Here is a 14,301-nt window from a genome sequence, read left to right on the forward strand (position 1 = left end):
CCGCGGTTAATAGAGCCAGCCGCTTATAAAAGCCGATTTCAGACGGTCCGGATTTATCACTATATCTTATGTATTAGAAAAAGCCGGTTAATAAAACCAACCCGCCGCTTATTAAAGCCAGTTTTCTCAGAGAAATCACGTAGTTTGTGACTAAAACTCACATTATCTTGTTCTGATGTGGAAGACGACCAACAAACAAACACTCATAAAATCGTTCTTCTCTGCCGAGTAATGATTCGTGACGGTGACAGTGAAATTATTGATGTACCGAAGTGATCAAAGTACACGTACATGTACATAATTAAAACAAAAGTTCAACATCCTTCGTGAAGTTTTGCTTAGATTCAAACAAGTGTAAATGACGAAAGAGAAGATTTTTTTTCTTTCGAAAATGACGTATTCCTGGACCCCCGGTTAATAAATCCGCCGCTTATTAAAGCCATTTTTCGTCGGTCCAGAAGTGGTTTTATTAAGCGGCGACCACTGTATATAGATCCGCCTTTATTTTCTGGGGAAATCTATTCCTGTCCTAAATGATCTGACAAGAGTTTTCCAGCCTGTCACAAAAGTGAAGAATACAACAACAAAGTCAGTACTTAACCGCACGTAGCACGTAACTATAAAGCTTATAACTCAAAAACAAAACATATAAACGTAAGGTTGACAAAAATTCAGGCCAACATTTCTGTAACTAGAACTAAATTTCATAGTAACTGAAATTCTACCATCATTTAAACATCAAATCATAATAACTGTCTCCAATAACCAAAAAAGTAGTTCTGTACTATTGATATCAGTTTGCTTAAAACTAGAACAATGTTAAGAATGTCATAGACCAGGGCAAAACATCAATCAAAAGTAAACAAAGTAAATAAGATAATGACAACAACGAGGATCCCATGCAGTGACAATAGCAGCTACATATTTCATGCAACCACTCAAAATAATCATCCAAATAAAGCATAGCTCAGTGGAATTTTCAACGTCCACACATGCACTGAAGCAGGAGTCAGCAGCCATGTAGTTGATACAGTTGTAAATCTGCTTTCTTTTCAGGCTGTCTAAATACTGCTTCCATACATGTGCATGCAAAAAACAGTGTGAGAGAGAGATCTTTGAAAACTTGTTTCAAGAAAGAGAGCTTGTGCCCAGACACAGAGAGAGAGAGAGAGAGAGAGAGAGAGAGAGAGAGAGAGAGAGAGAGAGAGAGAGAGAGAGAGAGAGAGAGAGAGAGAGAGAGAGAGAGAGAGATCGAGAGATCGAGAGATCGAGAGATCGAGAGAGAGCAAAAGCAGCTTTGAAAAATAAAGGAGACAGTACACACAAAATAGAACAAAGTGCTTGGCCAACATCGATTTTCATGCACATTTTCCTTGTTATTCATGCTCAAACAAAATAAAAATATTCGCAAAATAGTGCCATTCCACACACATTCATAGCAAAACTGAGCAACATCCATTTACAGCTACATGTACTTCTACCCAGCACACAACTGAAAACATGGGTACGCCGAGAGACACACAGGGACGGCAAATGAGGAGAGCGAGCAAAACTCATACATTTAGCGTTGGGGCTCGAGCGATTGCTACTGCGCAGACTGAGAAAATTGGGACGAGCTGCAAACAGCAGAAAACAGTCGATCAGCACGCTGTGATCCAGAGCTGTACAGTGATTTTTGGCTATATGCAAAACGTAGCCGCACGCAACATGGTTTTTAAGTGTATTTTGTACACGGCTTTCCATACAGTGGAATACCCCTTTTAAGACTCCTCCCAATTAATACCCACCCCCAATTTCAGACCCCCCCCCCAATGAAGACCCTCCTTTCTGTTCACAACCTCTGTAATCTTATCCCCATTTTAAGACTCCCTTTTAACCCCTTCACTGCCACAGTGGTAGTAACTTATCCGAACAATCTATGGGAAAGAACTGTGTTTAGAACCCCTACAAACACTTGGACAGTGGTTACCTCCCATTTAGTTTTCAGAAATGTCCTGAAATGTTGACACAAATCCCACGTATGAGATACGGTTATGGGCGTACGATAAACAGAAAATGACCACATATTACATACGGGGTGGGCAGTGAAGGGGTTAATAGCCGATGTTCTCGTACTTTTTGAGAAAGGTGGGTTCCACTGTATACGATATGCACAAAGTAACCGCATACAATAGAGTTTTAAGTGCATCTGTACAATTATTTCGGCTAACACACAATGTAGCCACAAGCAACATGTTTTTAAAGTCTTTTTGGCTATACTGTATCATTCAAATGCACAATGTAGCCGCACTCCACATGGTTTTTAGGTCTATCTGATCTGAAGTGTTAAAGAAGTGAGATATAAAGTATATATCTACCGAACCAGCCGGTAAGAGTCAAATAGCTCTGCTGGAGGAAATCGGCTGTAACAAAAGTACTCAAGTGAGGGAGAAGGAGAAGTATATATACAATTTTATGATTTATGAAAAATGCTGGATCTGAGTGACTACCTAGGTTCCAAATCCCACTGCCCAAAACCAAACAATCAACGGGTGATGGTTTATTATCAATGCATGGGTCTTGTGAAGAATTCTGTTTTTGCTCCGCAGTGTTAATTTGTCGTTGATTTTCTCTCCTATTCTAAGTTGTTCGGAAAAATCTTACCATTGCAAAACAGTTTTTATACAATAAATTTTCATGGCTGTGCATAATGACAGAAAATACATCTCTACTGGCTACCCTACTTTGTTTTTTAACTTACTTTTATTGCCAAAACTAATGAACTCAAGTGAAAAAATCTGTTCTGATGAACAAAAAGATTTATTTTCAAGATCTTGGTATTGATGTTGGGTTAAATAAAATAAAAAAATAAACAAAATAAACAAAATCAGACAAATTCAAGATGCAGGCATGTGAATTTTAAGAAAATAAAATAAAAACCTTGAAGTCCAAGAACGGCTTGATTAGAACAAAAAATGAAAATGTGCCCATCTCAAGAGAAATGAATTTGAAAGAAAACCAACAGTAGAAAGTTAGTGCCTGGGAATCAAAAACCTCGTCAACAAAACGGGGAAAATAATACAAACTAGCCAAGCTGTGAATAAAAATGGAAGCAAGATTACATCCCACCCCCCCTGACACCTGCAACTGAAAAACATGAATTATGCAGATACAGTGTACATGGGAGTGTAATATAATGTAAAAGCGGTACTATGACAACGATAGCAAAAAGCAATGCCTGTAAGGTGAAAGGCAGCCACAGAAAATTAACACTGAAACTGTCAAAAAATTATCTGTTTTTTTAAAGTTTGCAGTAATAAAACACAGACAACGCCAGATAAAATGTACAAGGACTTTTTTGGGTGTCAAAATGTCGAGCTATAAAAATCTTGCACTGGAAAAAAAAAGCGCCAGGAAACCTAAATGAGTGCCACTGCTAATCAACATTTTGGGCTTGAAAAAAAGTCCACCCACAAGGATTTCATGCTGGTTTTTTCTTTCTCTCTCCAATGAGCAAAAATGTAAAAGACGAAAAATCCAAACGGCCGTACATGAACAACACTGATGACCAAAAAAAAGGAGACCACGAAATTTCACCACGACGACAGCTTGCCATTCTCTTGCCACGTTGACCAAGGCTAGTAAAAAAAGGTGCGCCAATCAAACTTGAGGGAGGAAAAAGTGCAAGTTGACCACACCCACCTAGAGAAGAGACAGAGTGGCGCTTGCGATGTCGGGCAGCTTTTGCTATCGTTGCCATGGTTTCAGAGACTTGAGACAAAGAGCGTTGACGAAACAACTCACCGGGGAAGCTTCGTGAGTTGGGCGAGAGCTGGTCCGCCAGCGACAAGTCCTGTACGCTGTCTGCACGGAACTGCACGGAAAAAATGAACACATTGAATTGAAATCTTCGCCTCATCTTTTTTTCCCTTTAACTCAGTGTAAAAACACATGCCTTTCCCTCCTCTGTAATATTTTGCCAAAAGTAACATCCTGACTTTGACATTTTGACTTTTCAGCTTGTCTAGCTTTCTTTGACTTGAAATACACAACATGTATCCTTCCCTCCTCTGAAACTTCTTTGTATTAAAAGTTAGTTCAGCTCCCGTTGAATTTTTGTCTCAACTAGTTTGACTATGAAAATTGATGCATTTCTGTTTTGGTTAACGATTCAATCTTCAGCAATATTTTTGCACACACACACACACACACACACACACACACACACACACACACACACACACACACACACACACACACACACTCTCTCTCTCTCTCTCTCACCCTTTACCTCCAGTAGTTTTACTGTCACACTTGAGTTACCTGACGTTTTTCGTGAAGTCATCAGAAAACACACACACAAAAACAAAACAAAAAATACAAATAAAGAAACAAAAGCCAGCTGTGTCTACCTGTTGATGAAGCAACCCAGTGGGTGACGTGACAATCTGAGAGCAGCAACAAGAGAGAGAGAAAAGACGGTTAGTGTTCAAGAAATGCGTACGTCACACTCTATTCATGCTCAACATGCAAAACCAAAACCCATCCAAACTTTCAACTTCAAACCAACCCTTTTCTTGACACAATAAACACTGATTTTTTTTCCTCATCATGTCAAGTTTAGCAAACATGTATTACATTCCATAACCAGTCTAGCAATTCTGCTATTTCTTTCCTACTTTACGAAAGCTTTAACAATTTATCATCATTGCAATTTCAGTTCTCAACCCACCAACATTTTCTTACACCAGTAAGCAACAATGGACAAACAGTGTTAATGTTTCTATGTATTGCACGTTGTTAACATAATTCTTGTTCGGAAGTGTTCACCGACCGCTGTAAAATTACAATTCTTGCGATTATGCTACAAACACTTAGAACTAGATTACAAAAATGCTTCATGTACTCCTTATGCATTCCAATTTGCCGTCGCCTGGACACAAACTTTATTGTTATCGTAATATTTCAATGTTCAGTTGCAAACACACAAAACACTCATTAATACCCATTAATGCTTCCAGCCCCAACTGTTCAGTTAAAACCCTGAATAAATTAAAAAGCAGATAGACTAGTAACGTTCCAAATTCAGAATTAAAAAAACCAAGAATTGTAGGTTATTGGAATGTTTAATTAGAGACAAAATAATTTTTTACGCTTTGTTTTGTCAATAATCAAACGTTCCAGTAACCTTCAATTCTAATTTGTTTGATCCTAAATAAATTCAACACCACAGCATATGTGTGAAGACCATGTCAGTATTTCAACACTTGTTAGAGCCACCCATTTTAGACAAAGTATCCCCATTCACACCACCAAATCCAAGCAATCCATTCAAATCACATTATACCGCCACCTGCATACTGTTAGTTCACAGCTACGCTAGTTGTCTACAGTAGAACCTCCGACCTCAAAAAATCTGAGAAAATCAGGTCTCAAAAAGGAGGGAGTCTTAAAATGGGGGTGGGGCGGGGATGTAGCTCAGTCGGTAGCGCGCTGGATTTGTATCCAGTTGGCCGCTGTCAGCGTGAGTTCGTCCCCACGTTCGGCGAGAGATTTATTTCTCAGAGTCAACTTTGTGTGCAGACTCTCCTCGGTGTCCGAACACCCCCCGTGTGTACACGCAAGCACAAGACCAAGTGCGCACGAAAAAGATCCTGTAATCCATGTCAGAGTTCGGTGGGTTATAGAAACACGAAAATACCCAGCATGCTTCCTCTGAAAGCGGCGTATGGCTGCCTAAATGGCGGGGTAAAAACGGTCATACACGTAAAATTCCACTCGTGCAAACCACGAGTGCACGTGGGAGTTTCAGCCCACGAACGCAGAAGAAGAAGAAGAAAAAAAATGGGGGTAAATTTACAGAGGTTATGGACAAAATGACTGAAAAAAAGAGGGTCTTAAAAAGGAGGTTGTCCTAAATTGGGGGGTCTTAAATTGGGGGGTCTTAAAAGGGGGGTTCCACTGTACTTGCAATATGTATGTGGTCAACTGGTTCAAACATGACAACAATCAAAGCTGAAGAACCAGACAGGATTTCGTTCTGCTACAGCTGCAGACAATGTTAATACAAGAAGGGCAAAGCCCATACGACTCACATGCTTGACCTTGACCTTTACGTGACCTTGACCTTCAGTCAAATAACTAAACCTAGCAATGACATCATACACTAAGAACTGCTTTACACATTTTTCCTACCAAAATACATGTGACCTTGACCCAAGGTCAAGGTCATCCAAGGTCATGCAACACAAAGCTGTTAATTCAAGACATAGGAAGTACAATGGTGCTTATTGGCTCTTTCTACCATGAGATATGGTCACTTTTAGTGGTTCACTACCTTATTTTGGTCACATTTCATAAGGGTCAAAGTGACCTTGACCTTGATCATATGTGACCAAATGTGTCTCATGATGAAAGCATAACATGTGCCCCACATAATGTTTAAGTTTGAAACAGTTATCTTCCATAGTTCAGGGTCAAGGTCACTTCAAAATATGTATACAATCCAACTTTGAAGAGCTCCTGTGACCTTGACGCAAGGTAAACCAAACTGGTATCAAAAGATGGGGCTTACTTTGCCCTATATATCATATATAGGTGAGGTATTCAATCTCAAAAACTTCAGAGAAAATGTGAAAAATAGCTGTTTTTTAGACAACATTTATGGCCCCTGCGACCTTGACCTTGAAGCAAGGTCAAGATGCTATGCATGTTTTTTGGGGCCTTGTCATCATACACCATCTTGCCAAATTTGGTACTGATAGACTGAATAGTGTCCAAGAAATATCCAACGTTAAAGTTTTCCGGACGGACGTCCGGACGGACGGACGGACGGACGGACGGACGACTCGGGTGAGTACATAGACTCACTTTTGCTTCGCATGTGAGTCAATAAACAGGGCATTACGAGGGTTGCATTGTGTATTGTTAACAGTAAATGGCACAGGTACACAGAAGCTCTCTCTCTCCCAAACCATCATGATAGAAAACCGTTGTTATTTCAGGTTAACACGTAAGGCACAGCTTGGTACATGGAAGCTGAGCTCTCTCCCAAACCATCATGCTGGAAAACCTTTGTTATTTCAGGTTAACACATAAAATTAATACAGAGGCATCACAGCACTGCTATATGATTACAAAAGTCTGTCAAGCGTAGCTGCCACCTGCCAATAAGAAGGGTGTTAAAATAAAGTTTGAATACATAAAGTCGTTGGTACACAATTAGGATGCCTGCAAGCATGATCGTGTCCCTTTGCCGTGTGTTACCTGGTTGGGGCTCTCCTGAAAGAAAGGTAAGGTCTTTGTGTTAAGCGTGGGAGGTAGGGGCAAAGTGTACTACACTTCAGGAATAAGAAACTGTTTTCTCATTCATTTCTCCTTGTTACAATACAGTGGTACCTGTCTTGAAAGGACACCCTTGGAACAAGCTGGAAGCGTCCCTTCATTGCAGGGGGCCTGTCATGACAGGTATATTTTGGTCATAATAATAAATAGGTGTCCTTTCTCACAAGGTGTCCATCAAAAACTACCAAACATATTCATTGGCATAGCAGAAGCTTTCATTCTTCAGTGGTCAGCTAATGAACAGACTATCATGCGTTTGTTATCATTCTGTAAACAATACAAGTCAGACAAATCAGTGAGTTAGCGCAAGAGGCCCGGGTATTGCAACACACAGTCAAACTGCATGTAGCAGTAACAAACACACACACAGTCAAACTGCATGTAGCAGTAACAAACACACACCTGGTTGATGTTGGGAACGCTGGTCGTCTTCCTGAGACTTGTGGGTCGACCTGACACTGTCAGCAGTTCCTTCACTGCAACCTCCTGTATGCATAGTTACAGCAAAGTTGTCATTGTAACAAAAACTGAATGACTGTTTGTAGTATACACGTTCTCACAGGTATGCAGATTGAACACATCCCTGGTTGTGCGATAACAAATGAATATACTTGTTCCCCAAATAGAAAAAAACTTTTACTAACACGCGCACCCATACACACAGTGACATTAGCACACACACACACACACACAGTGACACACATACAGTGACATACACACAGAGTGACACCCACACACACACACAAATGAATGAAGAAAGTTATCTTGGAAATTAATTCTGTTACCCTCCTTTTTTTCTTGCTTCTGTTCTAATCCTAAAGACAGTCCCAGACTAGGTTGACACACATGTCTTGTTTGCACTGAGAACATGGATATTCTCAATGACATGTGAAAAAAATCTTATTTCAAAAGTTTGGGCCTTGAATTTTCTTCATCTAAACTGGTCGACTGATGCGTTTTACCACAACCACATTCTCTCCTTTGTCCCTCACAGGACGGTACACTGTTCCATCTAACAGACCTGTCTGAGTCTGTCGAGCGTGAGAATGCTCTCCACGGCCGAGATTCCCTTGATGTACTTCTCGATGTACGTCTCTCCGTCCACGGCGGACGTGTCGTTGTGAGACGCGGCCATCTGGGCCAGAGTCTCCAGGTCTTCTAGCTCCTCCGAGCCCTGGTGGCACACAGGTATCATGGTCACATTCATCGTCATGGATTTCTTGCATGATCATCATCATATCATAACAAATATATGAAGATTGTGTGATCAGCACATGTTGTGATTTTAGTCCGTATAATTAATGGTTTCATGTAGGTTTTTGTATATGTTCTTTTGTAAAGGGCCTAGAGAGCCATAGGTTAGGCACTTAAAAATGTCCAGTTATTATTATTATTATCATATGGCCCTGTAGGCTAGATAGCTTTTTGCCATCTTTCTGATGATGAAGATTTACTTCAAACAGCCAAGGAGACAGTAGCGATTGTGTCCTTTTTACCTATCAGTAATAGTTGATGAAAGCGGATTGAATCATTACTCTCAACAGAAGCTGTACCTGCTAAGCAGATAAAAATGTTACAGATGCCAGGCCAGTGCTAAACTGATTAAAAGAAATCAGTAAAATAATGCTATGAACAGTACAACAAAGAGATAACAGGGAACTCTCTCATTTCTACTATTCAATGAAAATAGTTGTAAACTCAGTCCATTACTCTATTACACCAAATGAAACTAATTCCCGATAAAAGCGGAGGTCAATCCCTGAGCAATTATTGTTTGTTTTGCCTTGCGTGCTCACCTTGGGTAGATTAGACACCACCTCATACATGACTCCACTGTCAGACAGATAGTCCTGAAACAGAAACAATTGAGTTGTTCATGACGCATGCTACTTGAATAACTCATTTTCATGTTACTCTTTTCTTTGGTTTTGACACGTGACTGACAAGCGCCTATTTCTCATCCCAGTTGCAGCAATAACCCGATTCCACTCACCCATCCAATGATCCTCTTGTTCAGCATGTAAGAGAAGTCAGACTCTGTTTTTTATAGACATAAACTCTCTTTCCCAACGCAAGACGGATCTACACTGCACCCCATTCTCCCCCAGTACAGATCAGAAAGAAAACACCCAAATTAAGCAAACAAAGTGTCCACACACCGATCCAATGATCCTCTTTTTCAGCATGTGTGTGAGAGAAGTCCAACTGTGTTTCTTGTAGACGTCAACTCTCTTTCCCAGCTCAAGACAGATCTAAACGGCACCCCTCCCTCCCTCCCTGCCCTCGCCCAACACCTATGAGAATGAAAACAGCCCAAATCAAAGCAAGTGTCTACCCACCGATCCAATAATCCTGTTTTTCAGCATGTGGGTGAGCGACGTGAGACTCTGCTTTTTGTAGATGTTGATGGCCACTCTCTTCCTGAGCACCAGTTCCATGGAGGCTGGGTGACTCAGCCTGACAACCGCCTTCACCACCATGTAGATCCGCTCGTTGGCCGGCGTCACGCGGTTCAGGTTGGCAGAGTCGTGCAGCGACGAGTCCCATGATGCAATGGCACACACCTGCATGTGCATGAGAGAGATAGAGAGGAATCATTGGAATTGGGTGTATGTGTGTGGAGAAAGTTGATGACAATGAAAAACAAACACACAGACCATTGCCACAAAACAACTTCACCCTACTGCTAAGCAACTCGACAGATGAAATCAGGTTGCTGAGACTGAACAAAACAATCATGTTTTTGATGACTTTCATCTGCTGTAATGACTTGAATGTGTTGCAAAACCCATTCTGAATGTCATTGTTTGTTGATATTTGCTAGGTTTTTTTTGTTTTTTGTGTGCACTTCTCTGTCTTAATTACTGAAAGGGGCAAACACGATTACCTTGTGGAAGTTGCTATTCAATATACACCAAATAATTCCTGCTCAAAGTAGTAAGTACATCTCTTCCATACAATTAATATCAGCAATTAAGTACATCTTTTCCATACAATTAATATCAGCAATTAAGCACATCTCTTCACAGCGGTCTATCAAGTGCAATTCATCTCTTCCTAACAATTTCTGAATACCGTAGCAGAGTTGGTCAACGCTGTCTTCAAGACTTTCTTGTTGCAAGATAGCTACTCACATTGTCGACCTCAGTGAAGTACTTGATGACCGGCAGAGTGACAAATTGTCCGTTGTGTTCCTTGGGCAAGATGGAGTTGACCCCCACCGCCTGCAGTCCCTCCTTAGCGTTCGGCGTGCTCATGTCGTCCGCTGCGTCACAGAAAAAACCATTCATGTTAAATTTGTACATGAACTGTTGGTATAATATTCTTAACGAAACCACACAGAGAGACTACTCTTGGCTTCAATGTTCAGATCTGAAGTACGTCAAAAGGCATACACATCTCAGTAGTGTAGCCTCTGATGTCTCACCTGTGCTAAGAACAGTTTGTTCTGGTACAAATCAGGTAAAACCCTTCATTAACTTCTTCAGCAGAAAAGCGTGCAATAAGTCAAATCTGCGCTACACTTCACAATTGTTTGTAGCCCGCTACTGCAGCTTGTGGCGTGAGGAAATTGGTTATAAGCAAAAGCCTATGGAGGGCGTAAGACCAGGCTGATTGGTGTGGCCTGGGAGGAAATTGGTTATAAGCAAAAGCCTATGGAGGGCGGAAGACCAGGCTGATTGGTGTGGCCTGGGAGGAAATCGGTTATAAGCAAAAGCCTATGGAGGGCGTAAGACCAGGCTGATTGGTGTGGCCTGGGAGGAAATTGGTTATAAGCAAAAGCCTATGGAGGGCGTAAGACCAGGCTGATTGGTGTGGCCTGGGAGGAAATTGGTTATAAGCAAAAGCCTATGGAGGGCGTAAGACCAGGTTGATTGGTGTGGCCTGGGAGGAAATTGGTTATAAGCAAAAGCCTATGGAGGGCGTAAGACCAGGCTGATTGGTGTGGCCTGGGAGGAAATTGGTTATAAGCAAAAGCCTATGGAGGGCGGAAGACCAGGCTGATTGGTGTGGCCTGGGAGGAAATCGGTTATAAGCAAAAGCCTATGGAGGGCGTAAGACCAGGCTGATTGGTGTGGCCTGGGAGAATGTTAAGTTTCACTAATTTCATGACAAAGAAAGAATAAAACCTACCATTCAGGTCCAGGAACAAGACTGGTGAGTGTTCCTCCACATTGGGTGGCGGGTTCCTGAAACGCAAACAAAAAAGTTGTAGGAGGGAAGTATTGACACAAGCAAAACGGCTGCAATTATCAGCTATGCATTGAAATAAATCAACAAAATGGAAGTGGAAAAAAATCACCTAGAACAGTTGAGTACGGCAATCAAAGCAAGCATTTGTAACTCAACATATTTAAAATGCCAAAACCTTTTAGTATTACTTTCCCTGTGTTGTTCCCAGCCACAGATGACAAAAGATGAGCTGTACCTGGATTGAAAATGTGTCTAGGTCCAACTGTTCTAGTTTTGTTTGCTTGGTAGAAAAATTGATGGTCAGAAGACTTCTTACATACGTAACGCGGAATGTATCAACTGATGCATCAAATTTATGCATCTAAAACCAAGAATTTGATGCATCATTTTCACAATTTGATGCATCATTTTCACAAAAGGATGCATCATTTTCAAAAAGGATGCATCATTTTCAAAAACTGATGCATCCGATACGAAAATGATGCATCATTTTGATGCATCACTTTCGGTTTTGTATGCATGCGAAAGATCATTCATTTCCGGTCTTTCCGTAAGAAATGCCTGAGCACGGAAAAACTTGAAATGACATTTTGACGAATATAAACAGATGCCGTCGGCACCTCCTTCTCCTTCGTTTCTCGCCTCCTGCCGTCTTAGCTCGACTGTTTGAACCACAGCTTCTTCCAAACCGTCAATTACACTTGCCATGATTTCGGAAAAATTCCTGCTGATAGTGGGATTGGCCGGAATGGCGCGTACAAAAGAGGCTGAGAAATAGTTCGTTTCGCTTCGTATCCCGGTTCAAATTTTGCTTTTTGCTCGGCACTTTCCGGGAAAACCCGAAAATTCTGATGCATCAAAGCGATGCATCAAATTCGTGGTTTTGGATGCATCAATTTCCTGCATCAGTTGATACGATCCGCGTTCCGTACTTACATGCCAAAATCATTGGACAATTGACAGATCAGGGGCCAGACCAATGAGGCAGATCAAAAACGTGTGCGTCAATGACTGAAGACAGAGGCATGGAAACAGTCTCTTCTATCATAATTAGCATAAATTTACTGTAATTGTTGGATCTTACCAATCAGCGGGAGCACCAGGGATGTTACTGCCGGGGGCGGGAACCAGAACAGCGTTGCGCTCTTCCGTCAAGCAGACCCACTGCTCTATCAGCGCTCGCTCTCTCTCCGAGTCAGCCTCTGTCTTGTCTGTAAAGGAAACAGCTTCTATGAGTGAACAATTCAGATAAAAATGTACAGATTACTGTCAGGCATGTTAAATCCTAAATCATAAAAAGCTGCAAAAAAGTTAAAAGGGTATGAACTGCCACAATATAAGCTCAGCCTGTTGAAGCACACAGGAAGTCAAGTGGGCTTTACTTGTCCGACAAAGATTGTTTTCTGTTTGAATTTTTCTTAAAAGCCTTTGTCCATTTTCTGTCTGGCATGCTTTTCAAAAGTGGCTTTCCTTTCCATTTCTCACCTGGCTTGTTGATGAGTTTCTGTATCTGTTCGTCAAGGTACTGCTTGCGACGGGCCAGAGCCTTGGACCAGCGGTCGCGCAGAACGGACAGATCCTCCTCCTGGTACGAGTCCAGCCCCTTCTGCAGCTTGGAGCGCACGGTCAGACAGCCAATGTTGAGTGTCGTGATGCACTCACAGATCAGCGGCAGTGTGCCTGAGTTTGCCTTGGGTTTGATACGCACCAACACTCGGCGAGAGTGGCCCTGGTGATGTGAAGAATATGAGATGTTTTATTCAGAATGGCTTGGCACATGGCACATGGTTTGTCTGGCTTGTCAACGAGCTTCTCGACAATTTGTCAAGATAAGTTTATTTTCTGTATTATAAGTGATGCGTAAGATCGAGATGTGGGTGGAGTTCCACAAGCTGAACGATCAAGGTGAATACACACCAGTGGAGGTGATCCCCAAACCTGAGGTGCCCTTGTCTGTCTGTCTGTCTGTCTGTCTGTCTGTCTGTCTGTCTGTCTATCTGTCTATCTGTCCACTTAAAAGACCGCTGGGTCCAAGATCAGTGATCGTAACATTTTGTTTTGTCATAATTAAACGTTCCAACAACATATTATCTTTCTTGTTTTTTCATTTTGGCTCATGGCAGTTTTACAGCCAAATAGAAAATGACTTGAATCTTAAATCTTGTAATCAATGCTGTGTTGGTCAAAAAAAGTCTACTGCTTCCAATCAGTATAAAGTCTTGTTTGGCAGCTTCGAGTTTGAACTTTTTGTTTCTGGTTCTCAGCCAAATACAATACGACCTGAAACCTAGATCTTGTAATCAGTGCAGTATAGTCTTGTCAAGCAGCTTCCAGTTTGGATGTTTTGTGTCTGGTTTTAGCCTGAATCCACTTCCTTCTTCTTCTGCGTTCATGGGCTGAAACTCCCACGTACACTTGTGTTTTTGCACAAGTGGAATTTTACGTGTATGACCGTTTTTACCCCGCCATTTAGGCAGCTATACGCCGCTTTCGGAGGAAGCATGCTGGGTATTTTCGTGTTTCTATAACCCACCGAACTCTGACATGGATTACAGGATCTTTTCCGTGAGCACTTGGTCTTGTGCCTGCGTGTACACACGAAGGGGGATAAGCCACTAGCAGGTCTGCACATAAGTTGACCTGGGACATTGGAAAAATCTCCACACTTAACCCACCAGGCGGCCGCGACCGGGATTCGAACCCTTGACCTTCCGAGGCCGACGTCTTACCACCACGCCACAGCGCCCGTCTCTACCATACCAGAATCTTCGCACAAGCTGCACA

General features: G+C 41.8%; 1 protein-coding gene across 2 annotated transcripts in view; it reads right to left on the bottom strand.

Annotated features, from left to right (window-relative positions):
* Positions 1 to 14,301, bottom strand: part of LOC138979722 (kinesin-like protein KIF13A) — a gene marked incomplete at its 5' end in the record, with an annotated part of 47,687 nt that overhangs the window by 12,839 nt on the left and 20,547 nt on the right. For both annotated transcript variants that reach the window (XM_070352459.1, XM_070352458.1), the window contains 10 exon segments: positions 3,784 to 3,853; positions 4,392 to 4,427; positions 7,726 to 7,809; positions 8,345 to 8,497; positions 9,120 to 9,173; positions 9,663 to 9,887; positions 10,458 to 10,588; positions 11,458 to 11,513; positions 12,602 to 12,728; positions 13,003 to 13,246. In XM_070352459.1, coding sequence (XP_070208560.1) covers positions 3,784 to 3,853; positions 4,392 to 4,427; positions 7,726 to 7,809; positions 8,345 to 8,497; positions 9,120 to 9,173; positions 9,663 to 9,887; positions 10,458 to 10,588; positions 11,458 to 11,513; positions 12,602 to 12,728; positions 13,003 to 13,246 — 1,180 coding nt within the window.

Source organism: Littorina saxatilis, linkage group LG11 (genome assembly GCF_037325665.1).
Source record: "Littorina saxatilis isolate snail1 linkage group LG11, US_GU_Lsax_2.0, whole genome shotgun sequence".
NCBI lineage: Eukaryota > Metazoa > Mollusca > Gastropoda > Littorinimorpha > Littorinidae > Littorina > Littorina saxatilis.